The sequence below is a fragment of the Chrysemys picta genome, chromosome 15, assembly GCF_011386835.1.
Source record: "Chrysemys picta bellii isolate R12L10 chromosome 15, ASM1138683v2, whole genome shotgun sequence".
Taxonomy (NCBI): domain Eukaryota; kingdom Metazoa; phylum Chordata; order Testudines; family Emydidae; genus Chrysemys; species Chrysemys picta.
The window spans coordinates 12048791-12072827 of record NC_088805.1 but is presented as its reverse complement, the minus strand read 5'-3'; the positions used below and the strand labels follow the sequence as shown (position 1 = coordinate 12072827).

Genomic DNA, 24037 nt, shown 5'->3' with positions numbered 1-24037 from the left:
TACAGATCTGTAAGTAAGCTGGAGTGGTATTGAGGCGCTTCAAAAGCCATCCCATCTAGCCATCTTTTAAATCAAGGAAGGTAACTGGGGAGGGGGCTGGCGTCAACAGAAGATAAATGTCTGTTCTAAAACTTGTAGATAAAATTGCTGTCATTCTGTAGGTTTTGGACCAAGTTCTCAGCAATTGCTCAGTGATCCATTTCAGGGGATGCGGAAGTCAATGAGCCCAGTTGCTGCACAGGTTAGATTCAGTGATTTCTGAAACTTAAATATTTATTAAGCACCTTTTTACCCATTTCTTGCAGGACCTAGTGGGAATGTAGGGGGTTTGAATGATGGAATGCTAATTCTTTCATATTGGCAGTTGCATGAAGATGCTACTTTAGTTGAATCAATCCTTAGCTTTGATGAAGCATGATCCTCAGCACTTCACTCTTGCATTCCTGGGGGAGATGTGCTTCAGCCTTGGATCCTGAGAATGCACTTGCCATTTCCAGGCTAGGTCTACACTACCCGCCTGAATCGGCGGGTAGAAATCGACCTCTCGGGGATCAATTTATCGCATCCCATCGGGCTGCGACAATCGATCCCCGAATCGACGCTCTTACTCCACCAGTGGAGGTGGGAGTAAGCGCCGTCGACGGGAAGCCGCAGAGGTCGATTTTGCCGCCGTACCTACAGCGGGGTAAGTCGGCTGCGATACGTCGAATTTGCGTACCTTAAATTGACGACCCCCCCCTTGTAGTGAAGACCTGCCCCCAGTCTGATAACACAAACACTGATGTGCCCAGTGGGCCCATTCTAAAATGCCTTTAGAACTATGTGTAGTTTTTTAAAGTTTTGCAACAGTGTATTGAGATGAATTGGAGACAGTAACTCAGTGGTGCAAGTTTAACTCTCAGAGGAACTTATTAAAATGTCTGCCACTCCTGTTGACTCTGTAGTTGTGAATACTCTCAACTATTTCAAACCTTTGTATTTCCCTTTATGGAATAGTGCAAGATCTGGGATAAAAAATAAATAGGCTTCACTGAGATTCTAATGCCCCCTCCTCCTTGACTTCAGATGAGTCCACTGGAGATGCAGCAAGCTGCCTTAGAGGGACTAGCTCTACCACATGATTTAGCCATGCAGGCAGCAAATTTCTACCAACCAGGTTTTGGCAAACCACAAATGGACAAAAGCAGAGATGGCTTCAGGAACAGGTGAGATTCTAAAATCTTGCTTGACTGGAAAACGCTTAATTATGATAGTGTGTGCCTTTCATCTTTTCTGTGCCCCATTCCTTTTCAGTGGAGCAATAGCTAATTACCCTTCCTCTATAATGGATGTACTTTGGTTTCAAGGCACCTATTCTAGCCTTATTGCCAGGAAGTTTATATTGGCTTATGGTGTGATGTAAAGGGGATTAATGTGCCGGACTAGAAAACAGGATTTCAGAACTTATGTCGTGGAAGATAAAGAAACAGTCCTACTAAACATCATATGAAAAACCTGAACTTGTAATTGCAGCTGATGTGTAAAACACCTTGTTCTTGTGGCTGTGCAAGTGTATGCATTGCCATAGGCCAAAGTAATAGAATCCATAGAATATCAGGGTTGGAAGGGATCTCAGGAGGTCATCTAGTACATCCTTTGAGCATCCTTTGCTCAAAGCAAGACCAATTCCCAACTAAATCATCCCAGCCAGGGCTTTGTCAAGCCTGACCTTAAAAACCTCTAAGGAAGGAGATTCCACCACCTCCCTAGGTAACCCATTCCAGTGCTTCACCACCCTCCTAGTGAAAGTTTTCCTAATATCCAACCTAAACCTCCCCCACTGCAACTTGAGACCATTACTCCTTGTTCTAAATAAAGCTGATCTTGGAATTTGCTTTCTAAGCAATAGAGCTCAGGCATAGCATGAAAAATGTATCTTTGTGGGTAAACAGGCCATCCACTTTACTTTACCTCTTAGCAGGTGACTTATGTAGTCATAGCAATGTCCACCTTGAAGGCTGATTGTCTAGCATCTTGGCTGGCTTTCATGGACAGAGGTATATTGTTAAACACCCTTTACAGCAAAGCACCCATCTTGAGAGCCTACTTTTAATGTAATTAGAACTTGTAGAATCCGAAGCCAAAAAAACTAGAACTACCGGAAGATGCATGACATTTTATAGCCATTAGCTTCTGAATAAACTTAAAGACCAGAACTATAGTGAAGACTGTGTGAAAATCTTATTTTAAACACCAAAACTACTCGATAGAAAATTGAATCTACAGTCCTCCTTTACCCACAAAAGTGAAAATCGTGATGGGAAAAATCAGCTGTACAGGCTTTGCTTTTCTTGAACAGCACAATGACTAGTTAATTCATTGTTTTGATGCAGGAAATGATTACTGGCATTTAAATGGCAGTGTGATCTATAAAGGGTGAACTTTGGAAATACTGCATTGATACCTGGGCAGTCACTAACTTTGGTATATCCTAAATTGTACCTATTTTTAGCATCAAAAAGGTGAAAAGCAGGATTACCAAGACACTCCAATGCTGCCTTGGCCTCTTAACATTCATGTCTGTTCATAGGCAACAGCGAGTGACTAAGTCTCCGGCACCAGGCCACAGAGGGAATGCATCTTCTCCAGCCCCTGCTGCATCCATCACTAGCATGGTCAGTACTTGCATCAATGTTAATTTTTCCTTAATATGGAGAAGGAAGAGGGTTAAAGCCGCATACTAATAGCCATTCTTGAAATACCTTGTAGTTGTAAATAACTTACGGTTGGATTAATGAAGTTTGAGAATAACTATTTGTGGCTGGGATGAATTAATCTCTATTGGCATGTCAGATGGCCATATACAATATAGTTATCCAAGGGTTAGTCATTCTACTTCCTTAACCTCATTTGGATTACCGCTTAGATTTGGAACAATGTCCTCAGCCTCTCATATATTGATTTAATATGAAAACATAATTTTAAGGATTAACATGAGTGCCTGAATTTTCATGACTAGTGAAAATTAGGTGCCTTAATGTTCGAGTTCCCAACTTGGGGGTGTGACCCCCTTCTCTCTCTTCCCCCAAGAAAATACTAAGCACTTGTGCTCTATCACAGAGGTGGGCAAACTACAGCCTGTGGGCCACATCTGGTCCACGGGACTGTACTGCCCAGTCCTTGAGCTTCTGGCCTGGAAGGCTAGCCCCCGGCCCCTTCCCAACAGCCTCAGCTCACCGTACTGCCAGCACTCCGGGCAGTGGGGCTGTGAGTTCCTGCCGGGCAGCATGATGGCATGGCTGGCTCCAGCTGGGCAGCACAGCTGCCAGTCCTGGTGCTCTGAGCAGCATGGTAAGGGGGTGGGGAGCAGGAGGGTTTGGATAAGGGGCCCAGGGTCTTAGGGGGCAGTCAGGGGACAGGGAGCAGGGGGGGTTGGATAGGGGGTGGGGCCCTGGGGGGGGGCAGTTAGGGTTGGGGCAGAGGAGTCCTGGAAGGGGGAAGTTGGGACAAGGAGATTTGGGTGGGGGGGTTGGATGGGTCAGGAATTCTGAGGGGGGCAGTTGGGGTGGGAAGTGGGAGTGAGCGGAGAGGGGGCAGAGGCCAGGCTGTCTGGAGAGTCACAACCTTCCCTACCCAGCCCCCCATACAGTTTCAGAACTCTGTGGCCCTCAGGTCAAAAAGTTTGCACACCACAGTCTATCAGATCATGAGTTAAGAACCTAGAATTGTAATAACTCTTGAATCTGGGCCTTCAGTAGAAACAATTAGTGGCAATAAATTCAACTGAATTTATGTAGGACTTAAGTCTATGAAAGTAGTTTTGTGATCAGTTAATCCACAATTGAACAAAAATAAAGGTTTTGACATTTAAGAATTTAAGTAAAATATGCACTACAGTATAGAAAAGTCCCCCCTTGATACAAAGACAATAGTTCCCCAGCTGGTCTGCAGAGCACTTGCTGGTGGCCCATGGCAAGAACTCTGGCCACCACATTCTGGTTCTTTCAAGCTGCTGCATCAAACAGCTAAAATTACACCTTCCTAATAACTGGTTCCATGTAAGCAATTGTTAATTTCCACGAAGATACGTAATTTGGAAGGGGAAGTCTCTTTTGTGAGACTCTAAGGGCCTGTCTACACTGGGAGTTAGTCACTGAAAGTGGATTAGAGCTAAACCAGAATAAGGCTCTCTTGTCACCACATGGAATTATTCAGTAATAGCTACTGTGCTTTAAATTCATATCCTCTCTCAATCTGAATTGCCTTTCAAGTGCAGACCAATCCTTAAGTATAAACACTGAGAACCTTTGTTCTAATAATCTCTGGGCTCTTCTGGTACAAAGTAAACTCATGCACTTTTGCAAACCTTGGGTAAAGATTTATAAGAAAAAGTGGAAAATAAACCCAGAATAGTGAAGACAAGCAAAAAATCTTGGGGTTGGGGGCTCAACTACATTAGACATGACAGGAAACTTTGACTTTAGGTGGGGAATGTTTATTTGAAGGGAAAATATGATTACTGGGATACATGTGACCTTGTGCAGGGTTGCAGAAAAAAAAGATTCTGCATTTGCACACTTAACAGATGCCTAATACCCAGAACAGTTAGTACAAGAGATCATTTGCTCACAATCCGTTATTCTTTTCACAGCTCTCTCCTTCCTTCACACCTACCTCAGTGATTCGTAAGATGTATGAAAGCAAAGAAAAAAATAAGGAGGAGCCAGTTTCTGGGAAAATGAAAGCCAATGATAGTAAAGATGAAGGTCAAAGGACACACGAAGGTACTGTAATGCTTCGTTCTTGAAGGCAGATTCACCAATACACAAGGCTAGAATCAAAGCTGTGAATTCCTGCTCCTTAAATTCAAGTCTGGTCCTCTAAAGTAGTGTTAAGACATTCCCAACCTCAGGACAGTGTGTTTATGAAGGTGTACTTCAAACTTCCTGTACCTCTTACTAGGAAGCTAGCTTGCCTCTCCCTGAGCAAAATTCCACCACTGTGGGCTTTGATAACTCACTTTTCCTTAAGGTCAGATCCTCTTGGATATAGTTGCACAGTGGTGTCTAAAAGGATGTCCTGAACATCTAAAGCCTAATGGCTTAGACTTGCAAACAGGGTTTTTTGGCCTCTACCTATTAGAAAAGGGTACGTTGGTTCAGTAGGAATTGTGTATGTTACCATGTTAGAGACACTTCCATCTCTTCCTTATTTGAGAGGCGTTCTTGGGGATCAGGTGCAATCTAGAACTCTTAAGACTGCCCTTAAATGACTGCTCTGCCAGTTGAGATTTTATTATGCAGATTGTCACGTTGCTTAAAGGATGTCCAGAGAAGTTAAGAAGAAATAGTCAACCAATTGCTATTTTGAGCAATAAAAATAGCATGGTAGAAGGGTAAACTGGAACTGAGAAATTTATATTGTGAAGATTCTGCAACTGCCTCTGACCTGTCACTAATGAAATAATGGCCCTTTTCTCTACTCCCTTTGACAGTCATTTCAGCTGACTAAATAGAGCATGGTAAAAGATGGCTTTCTAACTCCCCCAGTGATCCAGTAGCAGTTTTATTAATACCTCAGCTGCACCTTGTAGGATTTATATGGAAGATTGCAGGGGTGAAGGGGGTTATAATGGCATCAAGAGCCAGACAAGATTTCTTTAAGATGAATACCTGGGTAAAACATCTACCCCTCACACATCATATTTTGGAAATTAATGTGGCAAGATGTAACTAGCCTGACAGAAACATCTGAGTAAGAGGTGCATTTCCTATGGTTAGGTTCCATCCACTGATTAACTTTGTAACTTGACTATAAAATTGAGCTGGGGTCTGAAGTAATTGTTAAACCACTAACCTTAAAACTGGCATGAGTATAGACTGATGGAGGACTGGGCTTAGAGGTTGCTGCAATGGAGGAGTGTACTATGTGAAGAGAGGAGAGACAGTGTAAGATCTGAAAAGCTGCAGCTTGGGTCTCTCCACCTTCACTAAACATTAGTGGACATGGCATCCTCAGTTAACACTGCCCTTGGTTACCAGGATATGCAGGAATTTCCTCCTGTGTAACTATTATTCCTTAACACACTTGTTGACCCTTCTTCATTTCTACTTTCTACCAGTTAAATTTTTGTGGAAGTTGGCTTACTAGATGAGAAGCTTGTCTTGCCTGTAAATTTTTCATCTTTGGGAAAACTGATAATCCTGTTCATTCTTTTGTGGTGGTTTTTGTTGTTTTTATTCCTCCCTCCCGCCCCCCAAAAAAGTAAGGACTGCCTCCAATTTGCATGTGATTAATTCCAGTAGTTATAAGACTGAATGTCTATCCCCAAGAATACAAACTTAATTCTTCCAAGTATCACTTTGTCAAATCTAGCTGTATTTCTAAATTATAACCTGTCAACTGGGGGAGGGGTAGCTCACTGGTTTGAGCATTGGCCTGCTAAACCCAGGGTTGTGAGTTCAATCCTTCAGGGAGCCATTTAAGGATCGGGGCAAAAATCTGTCTGGGGATTGATCCTGCTTTGAGCAGGGGGTTGGACTAGATGACCTCCTGAGGTCCCTTCCAACCCTGATTTTCTATTTAAAAAAACAAAATAGATTTCCAGGCATGCTCCTCTAGCAGTAAAGACTGCATCCAATCCTGGAGCTATAAGGGCATTGTTAGTACGCTCATATAGCTAATCTGAAGAACCTGGGTTTGAGGGATATCCCTGTACTGAACTAGGTTTTTAGACCTAGCTTGTCAGTATTTCAGCATGAATTTAATAAAGCTGAGACACTAAAAAAAAAAAAAAAAAAATCCACTCTTGTCAAACTCAGATACTGACTCCTTTCTCATCATTGCCTCCTCAACTTTCCTTTGACTTCTGAAGGAATCCAGGAAAGATGAGGGAAGTGGTAGGAAGACATCTGACTAAGCTCAGACTCTTGTATATCTTCCAGACTTGTAATTGATAGTCTAGCAAATACCATACCTAGCTTTAAGACATTTCTGCCTTTTGTACATTGCACAACTAGAAATCAGATTTAAAGTCATATTTTAATTTGACTACAGATAACTTACTATCAGCTAGCTTGGTGGAGAATGCAGACCAAGATACTTCACCTGCTATAAGTTCCAAACTAGCTGCATTGCAACGCTCTGCATGTTCTACACCGCTTTCTCAGCCAAACCGTTGCACCAAAGAACAAGACTACAGGCCTAAATCAACTGGCAGAAAGACTCCTACAACAGCCTCCCCTGTACCAGGGTCTCCCTTCCTTCGTCCTGTTCACCAGGTACCCCTTGTTCCCCATGTACCAATTGTACGACCTACTCATCAACTGCATCCAGGATTGGTCCAGAGGATGCTGGCACAGGGGATGCATCCACAACATCTTCCTCTGCTGCAAGCAGGTAATCCTCTTACTTATACCACTTAATTGCTAGGGTGAAACTTCAAAATAAACTTGTTCTTGGCCTCTTAAGCACTGACACCCTTACATAATGCTAGACTAAGATGTGTGGTGATTGCCACAAATAGGCTATTTTCCCTATTACAACAAACTCCTTTCATAAGACTGACAGTACTCTCACAAACCAGCAATTGCTAAACAAGTGTGCCTTTCAAATGAAGCTCCTCTGTTTATATTTCTGACATTTTAATAAAGTAATGGGCCTCCCCCCCACCCTTGTCTAATCAATAGGTATGATTCCTCCAGGGGTGGACTTGTCTCACATACAGGGAATATCTACTCCCATCCTGGGCCAGCCTTTTTATCCATTACCAACAGCTGGCCATCACCTCTTAAACCCACGCTCTGGGACACCTCTGCAGCTGGCAATGATGCAACAGCAACTACAGCGATCAGGTAGGTTAAACAAGAGAACCCAAGATAATTATGGCCTTCTAGACCTGACTAATCTGCACCCTAGGAACTTCTTTGTACTGTCCCATGTTCAATTAATGAACTTAGCTAACTGAAGGTACCTGGTATCTGTATGCTACAGTTAAAACTTTCAAAGCTATTTAGGAAACTGTCATCCATGAGAACTAGGCTTCAGGGGAGAATGTAAATTCCCAAGATAGCTTTGAAAGTCTGAACCTTCCTTTCCACTTAACTGTAGCATGACTACACTCTCTGGATCATGAGGTGACTTTTTGCCTTCAGCTGATGGAGTGGGTTTTTAGCCTCCTGTGGCACAATTAGTGCCTCTACCACCTACAGAGGCTGAGCAGCCTCTTTACCTTTTCCCCCCCTTATTTTGGGGGCCTCAGATAACCCAACTCTTATTACTCCTTTAATCTTTGAGATTAACACTCATGCTGATAGTCTTTCAGCTGAGATCTGGATGTGGTTCTCTCTAGTCAACAATGTACTAATTAGAGTTGACCAATGCTACTGCACAGTAGCATCAATATGATCAACATGTAGTTATTAGCCTAGGAAAATACTGAACCCCATAGTACAGGGGTAGGCAACCTATGGCACGCATGCCAAAGGCAGCATGCGAGCTGATTTTCAGTGGCACTCATGCTGCCCAGATCCTGGCCACCAGGTCCAGGGGGGCTCTGCATTTTAATTTTAAATGAAGCGTCTTAAACATTTTAAAAACCTTATTTACTTTACATATAACAATAGTTTAGTTACATATTATAGACTTATAGAAAGAGACCTTCTAAAAACATCAAAATGTATTACTGGCACGCAAAACCTTAAATTGGAGTGAATAAACGAAGACTCGGCACACCACTTCTGAAAGGTTGCCGACCCCTGCCATAGTAGCTCACATTTGCCCTGTCCAGTTTCCATATTAGCTGTTCATTCACAATTCTTCTTAAGACCGAAAAAGGGTTTCCTGGCCTTAACTCTGCTCTTTTTCTACCTCCTAATAGTTCTCCATTCTCCAGCCTCTGGAGCACAGGGATCTGCTGTTGGTGTGCAAACCACCCCTCAGAATGTGCCATCTCGGACTGGACTGCCTCATGTACACTCACAGCTTGACCATCGCACCAGCCAGAGGAGTGGTTCTCCTATTGGCCTTGCAAAATGGTTTGGTTCAGATGTTTTGCAGCAGCCCCTCCCTTCCATGCCATCCAAAGTCATCAGTGTAGATGAACTGGAATATCGGCAGTGAGCAGTGACCTCTTCGAGGATGGGTAGCTGTTTCTTTAGACTGGAAAAAGAGTCCTGATAGTATACATTGTGCTTCACCGGTTTGTTTTGGGGCTTTTATTTTTAGCACTCTGTGCAGAACTTCTTTTCAAGAGACTAAAGCACATGGCACCTGTCCTGGTCTCCATGTCTGGGTCAAGACTGAAGGATCCATATGGCTTGAACCATGAAGCCTGAAGACATTTAGATGCAATACAAAGCCAGTTTAATCCTGGAAATGTCTATTTTTTGTTTTTGTAAAATATGTGAATGAAGTGCTGATATCCTCTGGTGTAGAGGGAGCAGCTAAGGGTTCCTCCTGCAGAAAATTAAATGTATAGACCCTTGTGTACAAACTTGTGTATAAACCATCTTTTGTATATATACCTAGGATAGCTTTTTTGAACCTATACAGCTGTACATAAGAGTAGCTGATAAGTTGAGCTTTAGTTGTGCCTATGGTTTGGATCGCTCCATTGTACATGTGGAACTTATTTGTTTAAGATTAAAGTTGCAAATGCCAAGTGTGTGAGTGAACAAGATAAAGCTGATTTCTCTCTTCTCGCTGTTTCTCACGTCTCCCTCTCCAAGCACATTTCTCCTTGTCTTATGTAATGTGCAGATTCAGTGTAGTTAAAGTAAAAGCCCACAACTTGCTCCTTGTCCAACAAATGTCTGATTCCTTGTGTTTTTTCCATCAAAGGAGGGAATAGTTTAGTTTCTTGAAACTGCTTCAAAGATGAGACCTGGTGCAGTAATCCAAAAGGGTCAGTCCTTTAGTCTGCAGTCCAAGACTTTGCACACAGTTCCATATTTAGTCAAGGTAAATGCATCCTGTATTAGTTGTCATAGTGCTCACAGCAGGGTTGGCTCTGGTCCTCTTGTTTAGCTGCAATTATTTTAATATGGATCTTCCAAAGTTAAAGGTCAACAACTTGAGCCTTTAACATTCTTACTCTTCCTCAACCCCCCAATTCTTCACATTAACCATAGCATAGAACAAGTTACTGTAGCTGTCTCCAGCTCTACTTGTAGAGGGGAGTCCCAGTTCCCTGTCCCAATCTAGCATGCATCTATTGATGCAGTTACTGTGAAATCTGGCTTTGCTTTTTTTTCCCTTGTGTTTTGAGGGGTGAAGCTGTTCTGTGAGCCTATTGTATATTTGTTTTAAAAAGGGTTGTGTGGTTTTTTGTTTTTTGTTTTTTTAAACCTGTGCTTCATTTTTTTTTCTGAACAGCTAGTATGTGTATTCCTTCCTTCTACTGCATGGTTCCTGCATTCACTTTCTCACTGGGAGTCTAGTACTATTGTCTTACCTGCTTATCAGACATTGTACCCTTTATTTTAAAGATGAAAGCAAACTCAAAATTATCACCAGGATTTGCTCTTCTCTGACTGTAAAACCAGCAGCAGAAAATCACCAACTGTACTATAACAGCCAGCAAGCTGTAGGAAGTTTCAGATAAGTAGAGACTTTTGTGCAGAAAGAACAGGTGGGCATCCTTAATGTGGAATCCATGGGGATCACCAATATTTAGTATAAAGTCTCTCACTGGTTGTTACTTATACTCACTCAAGGTCAGTGATATAAAACATACAATCACAGCCCATCTTTGTAAAACTTCTCAAATTTTTAACTTGACACTTCCCAATAGCATTCTGTAAATAAAGTCAATTCTACCAGCTTTCTGTCTCAACTGCTCTTAAACACAACTGTCCCTTCAGGTGATAGCTATCCTGTTGCTGTGACTTGCTTCTTGCCATGCTATTCCATGGGTATTTAAGCAAAAATATTTTCTGAAGTGAGTAACTCTGTAGGTAATGGCTGTAAACCAATGCCCTAACTTTTAAGAGTTCCAAATGCAGTAACTAGTTCCTTTCTATCCTGAAGGTGACTGCCTTGTGGTTATGCTGTAAAAGTAAGTTCTGTGAAGATGTCTGTTTGTAATAGCATTCTATTCTATGTTCTGATCTGAATAATGCAATGGTACAGGGACAGATATAAAAGTGGGCTTACTTCAAGTTATGATGGTAACTTCAGGAAGTGAAGTGCCTGGAGGAAGTCTTCCTTGGTTAACTAGCTCCAGCACAAAAAAAAACACCTACTTCAGCCTTTCCAGTTGCCAAGGCTGTGCTAGCAGATGCTTACTGTTAATATTGTTTTTCCAAAGCTGAATTGTTGCAAATTATCTATAAAAGGGAAAAGCTAGCTTGAGCTACTGAGTCTCCTATAGCATGGGGCCCCTGGCAGTTGCCCTGATTGTTACTGCCTAATGTTGGCTCCGGTATTTATATGCAGAGAAACAGTTGTGGGATAGGTGGAGTGTGGAGTTCTTATAGCATGTAGGGAGAAGGGGACTCAAAGGAAAGGCTGAGAACCCCTAGTATAGAACACAGAAGGCTACTGAATCCTGCAAAGTACCTTTTCGTCTGACTTAAATGGTTGAACGGGTGCCATACTACAGGGTAGTTTCACCAGGGCACCTACACTTTCTTGGGGGTGAGAAGAAGCAGGGGCAATAAAACCTTCATCCCTGTCCTGCTTGACAAGCCTTAGCCTAGTGTTAAAGTATAAGGAAAGGATTGTAGGATCTACAACCCTTCTCCAGAGCAGTACAGTAAATTAATTGAAGCAAGTACAGTTTTTACATTGTACAAATGGGCTATCAGGAACTCTCCCACTTCCTTTCTGTGCCCTTTCAAGGAGGCTTTAGTGGTGGTTATTCACTGCAAACACCCTAAGTGTGCCATTGTATTTAGGTTATGTCTACACCCAGCCGCTAATTCAGCAGCTGGCAATCAAAGTTCTGGGTTCAACTTATCGCATCTTGTCTGGACACGATAAGTCAAACCAGGAAGTGCTCGCTGTTGACTGCAGTACTCCAGCTAGACAAGGAGTACCACAGAGTTGACGGGGGAGCCTGCCTGCTGTGTGTGGACCGAGGTAAGTTTGAACTAAGGTACTTTGAACTTCAGCTACATTATTCACGTAGCTGAAGTTGCATACCTTAGTTCAATTTGGGGGTTTAGTGTAGACCAAGCCTTATACATGGAGATGGGTATAAGAATATTTACTGCTGTTGTATGTAATTCAGCTATAGACTATGAATATTGAAGAGCCTAATAAACAAACTAGTAAAGTTTCACAAATTGCATACAGCATCCTACTAGTCCTTATCTTAGCCAGGAAGAGAGGCTACTGTAATGTCCTTCCATGTCATAGGTCTTTATGGTGAGGGGAACTTGTATAACTCTAGCAAATTACTAGGGAAAGTGGTTATCCTAAATGACTCATCTAGAGGGCTGTCACTGAGGGATTCTACTACCTTCACCATAACCAGGAGCTTGCTTTTAGGTACAAAAGAAAGATAATGAATGCTGGTGGAAGCTTTAGCCTATCTCCTGATTAACATATCTAAACTCAATGCTGAGTGCTCCTTGGTTATAAAATTATAGCCAACAGATGCACTACCACTGGTCATTCTTTAACCAGATTAAGTTGGTTTCGCATTAGGTAAATTCCAGGGTGCTTTTGCTTCTAGAAAGGGAGTAGTAGCAGGTACAATAGACAAGGTGAGTGCTATATTTCTACATTGCAAATGGATGATGAAACAGACAAGCAGTTATACTCTTGTACGAGGAAAACTCCCATGAACTTATTGCATTAGAGGACAGACAAGTATTCTGCTAACTAAAACCACTTTTTTTACACTAAACTACATAACCTAGTGATTTTCTTCTGACATTTAATCTTAGTAGCAAGTTGTAGATCTCCCTGATGTAACATGAAACTACTCATGCTTTACAGCTGAAAGGAAAATGGACTTTCAGGAGACTCTCTCCTGTAATGTCAAGCAACAGAATTTAGTTAAATGGAGAAACATTACAGAAATATCCCTGTAATCCAAAATTATCCATTCAATGCCCCCTAGCAACCCTAGACATAAAGCCCATTCTGTTACTGCCCATTCTGTTACTACCCAAGCAGAACTTAAGTGATGACTAAAGAGCACCAACATAAACTCTTAAGTAGACAACAGAAAGTGAAATGTGGGTCAGTGGCCTTACCACGTAGCATAATTAAATATTTAACAAGTTGATAGTATTGGGTAACATTCCTCCTATCTGGCTGTAGCTCAGTGATACAGAAGGCTGAGGGATTAGCTATTAACCAGAGCTGCAAGGCATAAAGCCTTCAATCTTTAAACACCTTTGGTGAAGACTAGTAGAATCAGGGCTTCCTCCTCTGAAAGGAGGGCTTATGAGTTCCCCAGTGGTAAAGAATCAAACATGCCTATATCCTTGAAGTAATCTTCCCCCTCCACAAGGTCTGGTCTTCAGCACTCAAAGCTGAGCTTAAGGGAAGAAAGTGACATTGACTGAGTCAGCCACCATGGCAAGTTAGCAGGAACAATTTTATTTCTTCACAATCTGAATGACATCCTCATCCTCAAGTGTGTGATCTTTGCCAACTTTCTGTGGATTGTGTTTAACAGATGAACCCCAGACCAGTGCACTAAAGGGAAGAGAGAAAAATTAACTTACAAGGCTTGGAAGTGCCACATAATACCCTGCTTACTGTGACAGGCAGGTGCTATTCTGTATACACAGAAGGTAGCTTTATAAAAAGATATATACAAGTTCCTGCTCAAATGATCTTTGTCTCAACCCCAACTGAAGAATAGAATCAGCCACAGCTACTATTAAGCAAGCAAAGCAAAACAGCTCCTTGTACAGATAGGTAAAGTACCTATCATGCTGTGGATTACAGTTATTTTCATGCTTTTAAACGTATATAGTCCCAGAAGAGTATTTCACAAGCAATCCAGAGACAGAATAGCAAAGAAACATTGCTTCGAACACTATGATTCTATGGTTAGATTTAGTGTTCCCTTTAATTTTTCCCACACGTGTGCAGAATGAATTGTTAAATGCACCAATATAGAGGTGATGTGACATGCATCACCTTCATATTGGTACAAATAAAATTCATGGGGTGGGGTCTCAGGACTGGGGCAGAGGGTTGGGGGAGGTGAGGGAACCAGCTGGGGGTGCAGGCTCAGGGTGGGTCCAGGGATGAGGGGTTTGGGGTGCAGAAGAGTGCTCCAGGGCTACAGCAGGGGGAGAGAACTCCCCCACCTCTCTCTCTCCCCACAGCAGCATCTTGGCTGTGCGGGAGAGGCGCCTCTCCCTGCCAAAGCAGCTCTAGAAATGGGGCTGCGGGATAGGCACCTTCCCCCTCTCCACAGCAGGTCCAAGTCAGGGCTGAGTTGGGGCAGGGGAAGGGTCACCCCTATAGGCACCCACAGAGAAAAATTAGCAAGTGCTGCTCAGCAGCACCCACTGGCAGCCAAGCTCCTTCCGCCTCCCCCGTGCTTCTCACCTGCCAGCAGCCCCACTGACCAACTCTTCCCCCTCCCTCCCACCCACTGCAAACAGCTGTTTTGTGGCATGTAGGAAGCTGGGGGTGGGGGAGGCAGGGAAGATGCAGGGTGGGGCCTGGGTGGGAGGGGAAAAATATCAAGCACGTCCCAGCTAGAGGGGAAGTTGGCACCAGGTTCCAGCTGGGTGGGTTCCCTGAATGCCTGCATGGCGGGGGGAGGGGGAGGGTTACTGCATTTCTGGCATATGGTAACAGTCTTTTGCAGCCAATACTTACTACTTAAATTCTTTAATGAGATTTTTGTGAATCTTCATACAAAAATCCTCCACTGTGGTTCTGGAGTCAGGAAGCACCACAGGAGAAGTGTAGTCTGGTAACTGTCCTTTAGGTTTGGTGTAGCTGCAGTACAGAATGAGCAATCAGCCAATAACAAGCACTACCTCCCTCCCATCTTTCTTTTAACACAGCAGGGTCTCCACAACAGGGTCTTGTTTCCACACCACCCTAAAACACATCTTCAACAATTACTCTTGAGACTGTAGTGGGAGTCCTGTTTTTAAGTTATCCTTTCAAAGCACCTCTTATCCTCCTACTAGGAAGTAAGGCAGGGGTGGGCAAACTTTTTGGCCTGAGGCCCACATTGGGATTGCGCAACTGGATGGAGGGCTGGGTAGGGAAGGCTGTGCCTCCCCAAACAGCCTGGCCCCTGCCCCCATCCATCCCCTCCCACTTCCCACCTCCTGACTGCCCCGCTCAGAACCACGAACCCATCCAACCCCCCCTTGCTCCTTGTCCCGACTGCCCCCTCCGGGAGCTCCGTCCCCTATCCAACCCCCCTGTCTCCTGACTGCCCCCAACCCCTATCCACACCCCCTATCCAACCTCCCCTGCTCCCTGTCCCCTGACTGCCCTCCCGACCCCTATCCATATCCCCACTCCCTGACAGGCCCCCCAGGACTCCCACTCCCAACCCTCCGTTCCCCATCCCTTGACCACCCCCCAGAACCTCCGCCCCATCCAACCACCCCTTCCCTTACCCGACCCCCCTGCTCCTCACCCCTTTACCAGCAGCAGGAGCTCGCAGCCACGACACCTGGCCAGAGCCAACTGCGCTCCCCACGCTGCCCAGTGGGAGCGGCAGGCCAGAGTGTGGCCTGCCCAGCGGCATGGCTGTGGGGGACAGCGGGGGAGGGGACGGGGACTAGGCTCCCCGGCCAGGAGCTCAGGGGCCAGGCAGGACGGTCCTGCAGGCCACCGTAGTTTGCCCATGTCTGAAGTAAGGCAACACAGATCCCAACGCTGAGGAAACAGCTCTCGTCTGTTATCCCAATCATACAGCAGACAAACTGCATGGCCTCTGATTTACATATCGAATAAAACAGATTTTTGATGACAATGTTCTGTACCTGCTTGCAAGAAGCCATTATACCTAGAATGGATGAATGAGGACTCCCAGCTAATCCTCTACCTAACTATGCAGAAAATCAGCAGCCATTAGAACTCACATTCGCACCAGCCTCAGGTAGTCCCAGATTCTCTCCAACAGATCATCAAAATTCCAGCGGTGGTGAGCAGAGATTGGTACACAGTGTGGCACCTTGTAAATGATATCCAGTTCTTCAATGGATATCTGGTCAATTTTATTCAGCACATAAATACATGGGATATAAACTCTGCAAAGAGAAAACAGGGTGATATGAGGATGTCAGCAACACCCAAAATTACTTCCTTCTACTCTCATAAGAAAAACCATCTGAGAGTGGGTATGAAACAAGGACTAGTGAAACTGCATCAATATCTTGGCTTATATTGGAAATAGACTTTGTAGGATAGCATTTAAATGTAGGCATGCTAATCACACAGCAGGATTTCCATGCCCTGACACAGTACCTGTTTCCTTCAACAACGTCGATTAGGTCATCAGCAGTAGCATCGCTGCGCAGTGTGACATCAGCATTGTGAATTTTGTACTCTGCTAAGATGCTCTTCACTGTTTCAGCATCTAGCTCACTCTGGGGGCACTGTATACACAGACACAATGTTAGATAGGGAATGGAGGAATTTACATTCAATCAGCTATTACAATTACTAATGCTAGCACCTAGCACAAACTGCATTCTGACCAGAAATAATTAATAGATTGCACATCACTGGAGTGGATGCTTTTGGCATAGATGGCTTGGGTACAGTGCAGAGGAACCTCAATTCATGGCATTATCTTATTGATCCCACTTATCCCACTAATGGCTGTAGTAAGAAGTTTTCAGAAGCAGCACTTCCATTCACTTAGTTATGACAAGTACTGCCTCCAGGTCACTGCTGCAAGAACCAGCACCCCAGATGCAGAAGGAAGACCCTTTCCTAATCATAGAACCAATGCTTCCAGATTATCCGTTCATGGCAAAAGCATCTTCCTAGAATCAAGCAGCTTTCTGAATCCCTCATCATAACAGCCTGTTGCAATTTCCATACTTACAGTAGCTGTGAGGTTGATGCCACCTTTATCTTTCTTCTTATAACCAATGTTGGGGGGCTTGCTGTTCAGCCGTATTCCAAAGCCCTCCAGTTCATTCTCAATTATCTTTTTGTGTCCCAGTGGTTTCAGTACATCCAGAACAATCAGAATTAGGTTACAGGTTCGAGCAACTGAGGATCAGAAAATAAAGTTCCTCAAATGGTAAATTCACACACGCTTTCAAAAGCACAGTACCGCTAGAAAAACAAAAAAAATCCATCAAAGTTGGTGACAAGATGAGATACCATCAGTGGGCTGAACCCTACCTATGTTGGTAGCAACTGCAATTTAGTTACCATCTGAATTATGTTCAGAGGTCTACAAGAGCTAAATGTCTAGTCTTAGTCTATTTCCTTATGTTTACATCACATCAAATATCAAAATCTCTGAACTATAAGGTTAAGGTCAAAAGGGACCACTAGATCATCTAGTCCGAACTTAAACCTACCTAGTTAATACCCTGGATAGCAGACAGAGGCCAATGATTGAATGGCCCTGGAGAATTAAATTATCTTTTTACCTCTAGAAGTAATAATTGAAGTCAGTTGGGGAAGCAATGTGGGGAGCATTTACTCCCACTATCCGAGCTGTACTTCTAGTTTAACAGAGGACTTCAATCTTCAGTGTCACTAAACTTACATGTTAGGTGAGCAATAAGTTATTTCATGGCTGAAATTAAGATGAGGCATGTGTCATCTGATGAAGTCAGTAAAACCACTGGGAACCAATAAGGAATAAGTCATGTCACATTTTTAAAGCATCACTATATTTTCTCGGCCTATAATCTATTTGGTTTTTCGCTACCAGTTTAAGTGTTGGTCAAATAATGTCACCTAATGCAGATGTTAGATTCTTTAGGTCAGAGTCTAAGTGGCTGAAATAATCCTGATGTCTATGTTTTGATACCACAATAATAGACATAGGAAACAAGTGTGTGAGAGAAATTTAAAACAGCTTTGTTTAATATGAAATTGTGTCTGCCTCTGAAACATTAGTGTACTTCAGGGCAGAAGCCATAATGACACAAAGAACATCTCAGCACTAGGAATAGCCCAAGCTTCAGGCAGGCAATCTAGTCATGCAAGTGGAAAATAGCTACACCTCCACTGTCTACAAATTAAATAACTCCATCATAAAAGAAACCAATGCTTCCACAGCATTAGAAATACTGACAGCACATATCAGGATTTCCAGGGTCCAGAAAGCAATCTCAGACCCATACAACCACCACTCTGAAACCTGGCCTTTCCACCAGCACGAAAGATAATGGCTAAATTGGCGATTGTTTTAGGGCTGGAGGAAGCAGTCACTCACCTGCAATGACCTGCCGGCCTCTGCCTTTCCCATCTTTAGCTCCCTCAATAATTCCTGGGAGATCAAGAAGCTGTGTGTTTAGAAGACAGGAAGGAAATCCATTATGTACAGAATGCCTCCCTTCCCACAAAGAAACAAAGATCTCCTCCCACTTATAATATTTACTAAATCTATTGGCCATCTGAATAAACGATAATAGACAATTATTTCCCCTTTGACTACCACACATAGCTTTCATAGATTCCAAGACCAAAAGAAACTATTGAGATCACCTAGTCTGACCTCCTGTGTAACACAGGCCCCATATTAATCCCTAGAGCATAGCTTTTAGAAAAAACATCCAGTCTTGATTTAAAAATTGTCAGTGATGGAGAATCCACCACAACCCTTGGTAAACTGTTCCAATGGTTAATTACTCTCATTGTTAAAAATTTACACCTTATTTCCAGTCTGAATTTGTCTAGCTTCAACTTCCAGCGATTGGATCGTGTTATGTCTTTCTCTGATAGAATAAAGAGCCCATTATCAAAAATTTGTTCCCCAAGTAGATACTTAAACACTGTCACCCCTTAACCTTCTCTTTGCTAAACTACATAGATTGAGCTCCTTGAGTCTATCACTACACAGAATGTTTTTTAATCCTTTATTCATTCTCATAGCTCTTCTCTGAGCCCTCTACAATTTATCAACATCTTTCTTGAATTGTGGACACCAGAAATGGATGCAATGTTGTAGCAGCAGTCGCACCAGGGCCAAACAAAGAGATAAAAGAACCTCTATACTCCTACTTGAGATTTCCCATTTGTTCATCCAAGGATCACATTAGCCCTTTTGGCCACAGCATCGCACTGGGAGCTCGTATTTAGCTGATTATCCACGACAACACCCAAAACTTTTATTCCCTTTCTGTATTGGTGGAATGAAACATGGTGATTTGTGTTATATGAAATGAAGAAGAACTCCCCTGTTGTAGGACTTTCCCTCCAACGCACAGTGAGAAGTACTGACAACGGTTTAAAGTTAAAACTCAATAAAAGGTTTTTAGACGTGTCTTCTCAAAACATTCCCACATACTACTTTACCTCTAACTTATTAACAGCAGACTAGATGGCTCAGCTACAACCAGGGCCAAGCTATATATCCCACCTTGTGAGCAAAATGTTCTCACCTGTATCTTTGCTCCTTTGTATCTAATGACTCCAGGCACAGTAGTCAGTGTGGTGAACTCATATGCTGCCACTTCAGAATACACACCAGCAAGGTTACTCAGCAGAGTAGATTTCCCCACTGAGGGGAAACCCACAAACCCAATTCGGGCATCACCAGTCTTTGCAACATCAAAACCTACGATATAAAAAAAATTAACAAGAAAGTTCAAAGGTCCTCTGATTTTGGAGAGGAGACCCATTAGTATGACATATACTTTCCAACGAGAGGAAGTGTAGTCCATGTAGCTTTACTATGGAGGCACAGCCTACAGGCTACTCAGGTGAATATGGAGTATTGATTATGAGAGATGTACCTAACATGGACTACAGTTTCACATTTAAAAATTAAGGCTACTGCAAGGTGCTCCATTAATAGCCACTCTCAGGTTTCTGCTAATGCACCCATTTCACCAAATCCTAAATAAATCTACATACCAAATACCTAGAGATTAAAGCAATTTCTTTCTGAGGCTCTGTATCTAACAAAGGAGAAAAAAAAAAGCGTGGTTCCTCACTGTAGCTGTCACCACTATTCTGTATGTATAACTATCTTCTTTCTGTGTGTTCCATTCTATGCATCCGATGAAGTGGGCTGTAGCCCACGAAAGTTTATGCTCAAATAAATTTGTTAGTCTCTAAGTTGCCACAAGTACTCCTGTTCTTTTTGGGGATACAGACTAACACAGCTGCTACTCTGAAACCTGTATTCTGAGACTATCCCCCCCCCACACACACACACACACTTTGCAGCAGCACCACACTACAATTTTAGTAGCTAGCTAGAGTGGATCCAGTGAGTCTCTCCCCCAGCAACGGGGAGAGCCCTCCCAGTTGCTGTGTAGACATACCCTAGGACAGGGGTCGGCAACCTTTCAGAAGTACTGTGCCGAGTCTTCGTTTATTCACTCTGATTTAAGGTTTCGCGTGCTAGTAATACATTTTAACGTTTTTAGAAGGTCTCTTTCTATAAGTCTGTAATAGAAAACTAAACTGTTGTTGTATGTAAAGTTGTCAAGGCTGTATCCCCACTTTGAACTTTAGGGTACAATGTGGAGGCCTGCATGAAGACTTCTAAGCTTAACTACCAGCTTAGCTCTGGTCCGCTGCCACCATCTCAAGCTAATTCCCTTCCCTGGGGAGCCTTGAGAAACCTTTCACCAATTCCCTGGTGAATACAGATCCAAACCCCTTGGATCTTAAAACAAGGAAAAATCAATCAGGTTCTTAAAAAGAAGGCTTTTAATTAAAGAAAAAGATAAAAATCATCTATGTAAAATCAGTATGGAAAATAACTTTACAGGGTAATCAAACTTAAAGAGCTCAGAGGACTCCCCTCTAGTCTTAGGTTCAAAGTACAGCAAACAAAGATAAACACTCTAGTAAAAGGTACATTTACAAGTTGAGAAAACAAAGTAAAACTAAGACGCCTTGCCTGGCTATTTACTTACAAGTTTGAAATAGGAGAGACTTGTTTAGAAAGATGTGGAGAACCTAGATTGATGTCTGGTCCCTCTCAGTCCCAAGAGCAAACTAACTCCCAAACAAAGAGTACAAACAAAAGCCTCCCCCCCAAGATTTGAAAGTATCTTGTCCCCTTATTGGTCCTTTGGGTCAGATGCCAGCCAGGTTACCTGAGCTTCTTAACCCTTTACAGGGAAAAGGATTTTGGAGTCTCTGGCCAGGAGGGATTTTATAGTAGTGTACACAGGACAGCTGTTACCCTTCCCTTTATAGTTATGACAAAAGTAAATAAGGTTTTTAAAATGTTTAAGAAGTTTTATTTAAAAATAAATTAAAAGTGCAGAGCCCCCTGGAGCGGTGGCCAGGACCTGGGCAGTGTGAGTGCCACTGAAAATCAGCTTGCGTGCCATAGGTTGCCTACCCCTGCCCTAGGAGAAAATTAGGGCATCCAAAGATCAACAGACACCCGTTTCCTTCAGCTACGGCCACACACTGCCCCTGGAAACGGGAAGTGACATCTCTGGCGAGGTGCGCTAGTGCAGTGCTCCCGAGGGGCTACCCACCTTCTCCGGGACCACCGCCACCGCCTCCTTTCGGGGTGATGAGCTCCCGTCGCAGCTTGGCCAGGCGAGCCTTCAGCAGCCCCAGGTGGTGCGCCGTTGCCTTGTTCTTCTGCGTCCGGGCCATCTGCACAAGGTCACAGCGCAACGCTACTGACCCACCGGGCGGGCAGCCAGGGGGTCGCAAGGGCTCGGGTGGCCCGGCCGCGCGGCACCTTCTGCCCGGGGAGCCCCCAGGCGCCCGAGTAGGCCGGAGAACCCAGGAGTCCTGATCCCCCATCAGCAACCTGCGGGGCCGTCACCCCGGCGCGGAGCCTGGGAGCGCCATGGCCGCCACACAGCCGCCTGGGGCCGGGAAGGGGCAGCAGCCGGGCGCAGCGCCCCGCAGGCCGGGGGACCCACAGCTGGCCTGGCCAGCAGCCTCCAGCCGCCCCCCTCCGAGCCGGCAGCTCGGCTCTCCCGCCCAGCCCATCAGCGGGGGCCCTCCCGGGGGGGGGGGTACCTCAGCCTCTATCTCCGCGATCTTGGCCAATGTCCCGCTCATGTTGGCGACGATCCCCGCCCGCTCGGCGACCAGCTACACCGACCCCGCGCCTCAGACCCAGCACTGCGCAGGCGCAAAGCTTCGCGGGAGTCTGGCAGCATTCGCGAGATTCTACCGGCTTCCCACTACATGCCAAAGAGCCGGCCACCTCCTCAAGATACCCCCGCCCACTCACGAGCCAAGGCCACGCCCAAAGACCTACCCACTCTGGCACGTAACTCCGCCTCTCCCCAAAGCCACCACCTCCAGAAGAGAGCCCCGCCCGCACACGAAACTGCGCCCTAACCCCGCCCCCTTAGAAAACTCCGCCTCTCCAACCCGAGGAGGACGAGCCTCAATGTCACAGAGCTAGTGGATCTGCGGCCTAAGCGCCATAGCGCCCCCTAGGAGCCAGCACCGCCCTCTGCGCCGCGCAGCCGCCCCAGTCCCGAGGCCTCACCTAACCCTCAAGCCATAGGACGTGGGTAGCCTGGCACGCTGCGCTGTCACAGCGTGGTCAGAGTGGGCCACACCGGAGATGCCCCACCTGTTCCCCAACCTCCTACTAGGTGCCTTTGCTTGGCAACCTGCACGGGGAGAGGGGAATGGAAACAAGCCAGGCAAAGAGCAGCTCTAGTTGCTTCAGAGATATTAAGAGAAAATAAAACACGTTCAAGGGTTTCCTCTTCCCTACCAACTAGGCATGGCTGGAAAGAGGCTGGAGAATCACGGTTGCCCATAGCAAGGCAGCTGATGCACCAGGGACTTCCCAGTGTAACTAAAAGCATAGGCTACTACAGCTTGAGCTAAAACTCTAGCTGATGAGACTGTAACAACTGCAATCAGGAGTCAAGTGCCAGAAAATTATGAGTCGGTGGGAAAACACACTCCTATTTCTATTATGGCTGTTGTTTGCATTACCAGAGTACCTAGGGACCCTAGTCGTAGACTGGGACCCCACTCTTAGTTCTTCCTCCAGCTGCAATTCCAAGGCAGTAAAACTGTATTTTGTATGAGGGAGATTTTAAATGTCTCACTGAAGCACACAGCAAAATCTTTCTTCATAAAAAGATAATGGTTTTAAAACTACAAAAGGAAGACATCTCCCTCCATATGAGTGACATAGTGGATCTGTAAATCTTACCAGTAAACAAAAAGGTGGAGCAGTACAGGCTCTCTGGGCCCTAAAAAAAGGCCTTCTTGGCTGTATAACCCTCCCCAGTTTGCCAAATAAAGCAAAGCAAATTCTCCATGGAGAAAGGGAGCTTGGATCCTGAGAAATCCCCTTCAGAGTTCAAGGTAAGAGGGCAGGGCAGCTGCCGCTAATATGTATATAAAACAGATCAGGTTGGGTAAATAGTGGCTGCTTGGTGGAAGGAAAAGTTACTAGCCCTTGAAAGGGAAGCTCCTAACTATAGATACTTGTTTAATTTATTGTGTATTGAAAATTTAGTTTCTTAAGCAGTCCAAGGAACTGAGGGCTTTACAGAGAGGGGTTACACTAGCTCTTAAAATAAATCTAAAGTACTACCTAAAAGAGGATTTCCACCCACTTCTTGCCTAATAAGTATGTTCGGTGGTTCTTGTGGAGAGGCCTGTGGGTCTCTGATATACCACGAGGACTTAGTGCTACACAAAAACACAATCCAAACCTTGGGGTGTCTCCCCACAACTCTGATCACATGATACCTCCTGTCCTGTTTAAAAAAAAAAGTCAATAACCATCCTGAAAACATAATTACTGAGATTAACATAACAACCAACCCTCAGGAACAAAGAATTCCTAGTTCCATTATTGGTGTAAAACATACATGCGTAGATGCTTGTCCAGTTGGTTCTAAACTGAAGTGCATATATTGTATCTGGCTAAAAACTCACCCCTTCCTAGATTTTGGTTTAATTAACAAAGATACTAACAATAGATCTCTGTTTAAGCTTGTTCCTCAGGCTTAGTTGT

The 24037-nt window shown here is 44.2% G+C and overlaps 2 protein-coding genes across 8 annotated transcripts in view; one reads left to right on the top strand and one right to left on the bottom strand.

The window, feature by feature from the left end:
• Nucleotides 1-9640, top strand: part of EIF4ENIF1 (eukaryotic translation initiation factor 4E nuclear import factor 1) — a 42090-nt gene extending 32450 nt beyond the window's left edge. For 5 of the 7 annotated variants that reach the window (XM_005288640.4, XM_065567885.1, XM_065567884.1 and 2 more), the window contains 7 exons: nucleotides 162-241; nucleotides 1066-1205; nucleotides 2570-2654; nucleotides 4631-4763; nucleotides 7036-7377; nucleotides 7668-7832; nucleotides 8858-9640. In XM_005288640.4, the coding sequence (XP_005288697.2) occupies nucleotides 162-241; nucleotides 1066-1205; nucleotides 2570-2654; nucleotides 4631-4763; nucleotides 7036-7377; nucleotides 7668-7832; nucleotides 8858-9099 (1187 nt within the window). In that variant the 3' untranslated portion in view covers nucleotides 9100-9640. The remainder of the gene's footprint in view (nucleotides 1-161; nucleotides 242-1065; nucleotides 1206-2569; nucleotides 2655-4630; nucleotides 4764-7035; nucleotides 7378-7667; nucleotides 7833-8857) is intronic. The other 2 variants (XM_065567883.1, XM_065567881.1) reach the window with 1 other exon arrangement.
• Nucleotides 9641-13512: 3872 nt separating this feature from the next.
• On the bottom strand, nucleotides 13513-22220 carry DRG1 (developmentally regulated GTP binding protein 1). Its single transcript, XM_005288644.5, has 9 exons — nucleotides 22060-22220; nucleotides 21561-21684; nucleotides 19497-19672; nucleotides 18329-18398; nucleotides 16976-17145; nucleotides 16390-16520; nucleotides 16005-16172; nucleotides 14776-14898; nucleotides 13513-13632 (listed from the first exon to the last, which is right to left on the bottom strand). The coding sequence occupies exons 1-9, from the start codon at nucleotides 22099-22101 to the stop codon at nucleotides 13533-13535; spliced, it is 1104 nt and encodes a 367-aa protein (XP_005288701.1). The 5' UTR covers nucleotides 22102-22220; the 3' UTR covers nucleotides 13513-13532.
• Nucleotides 22221-24037: the final 1817 nt, after the last annotated feature.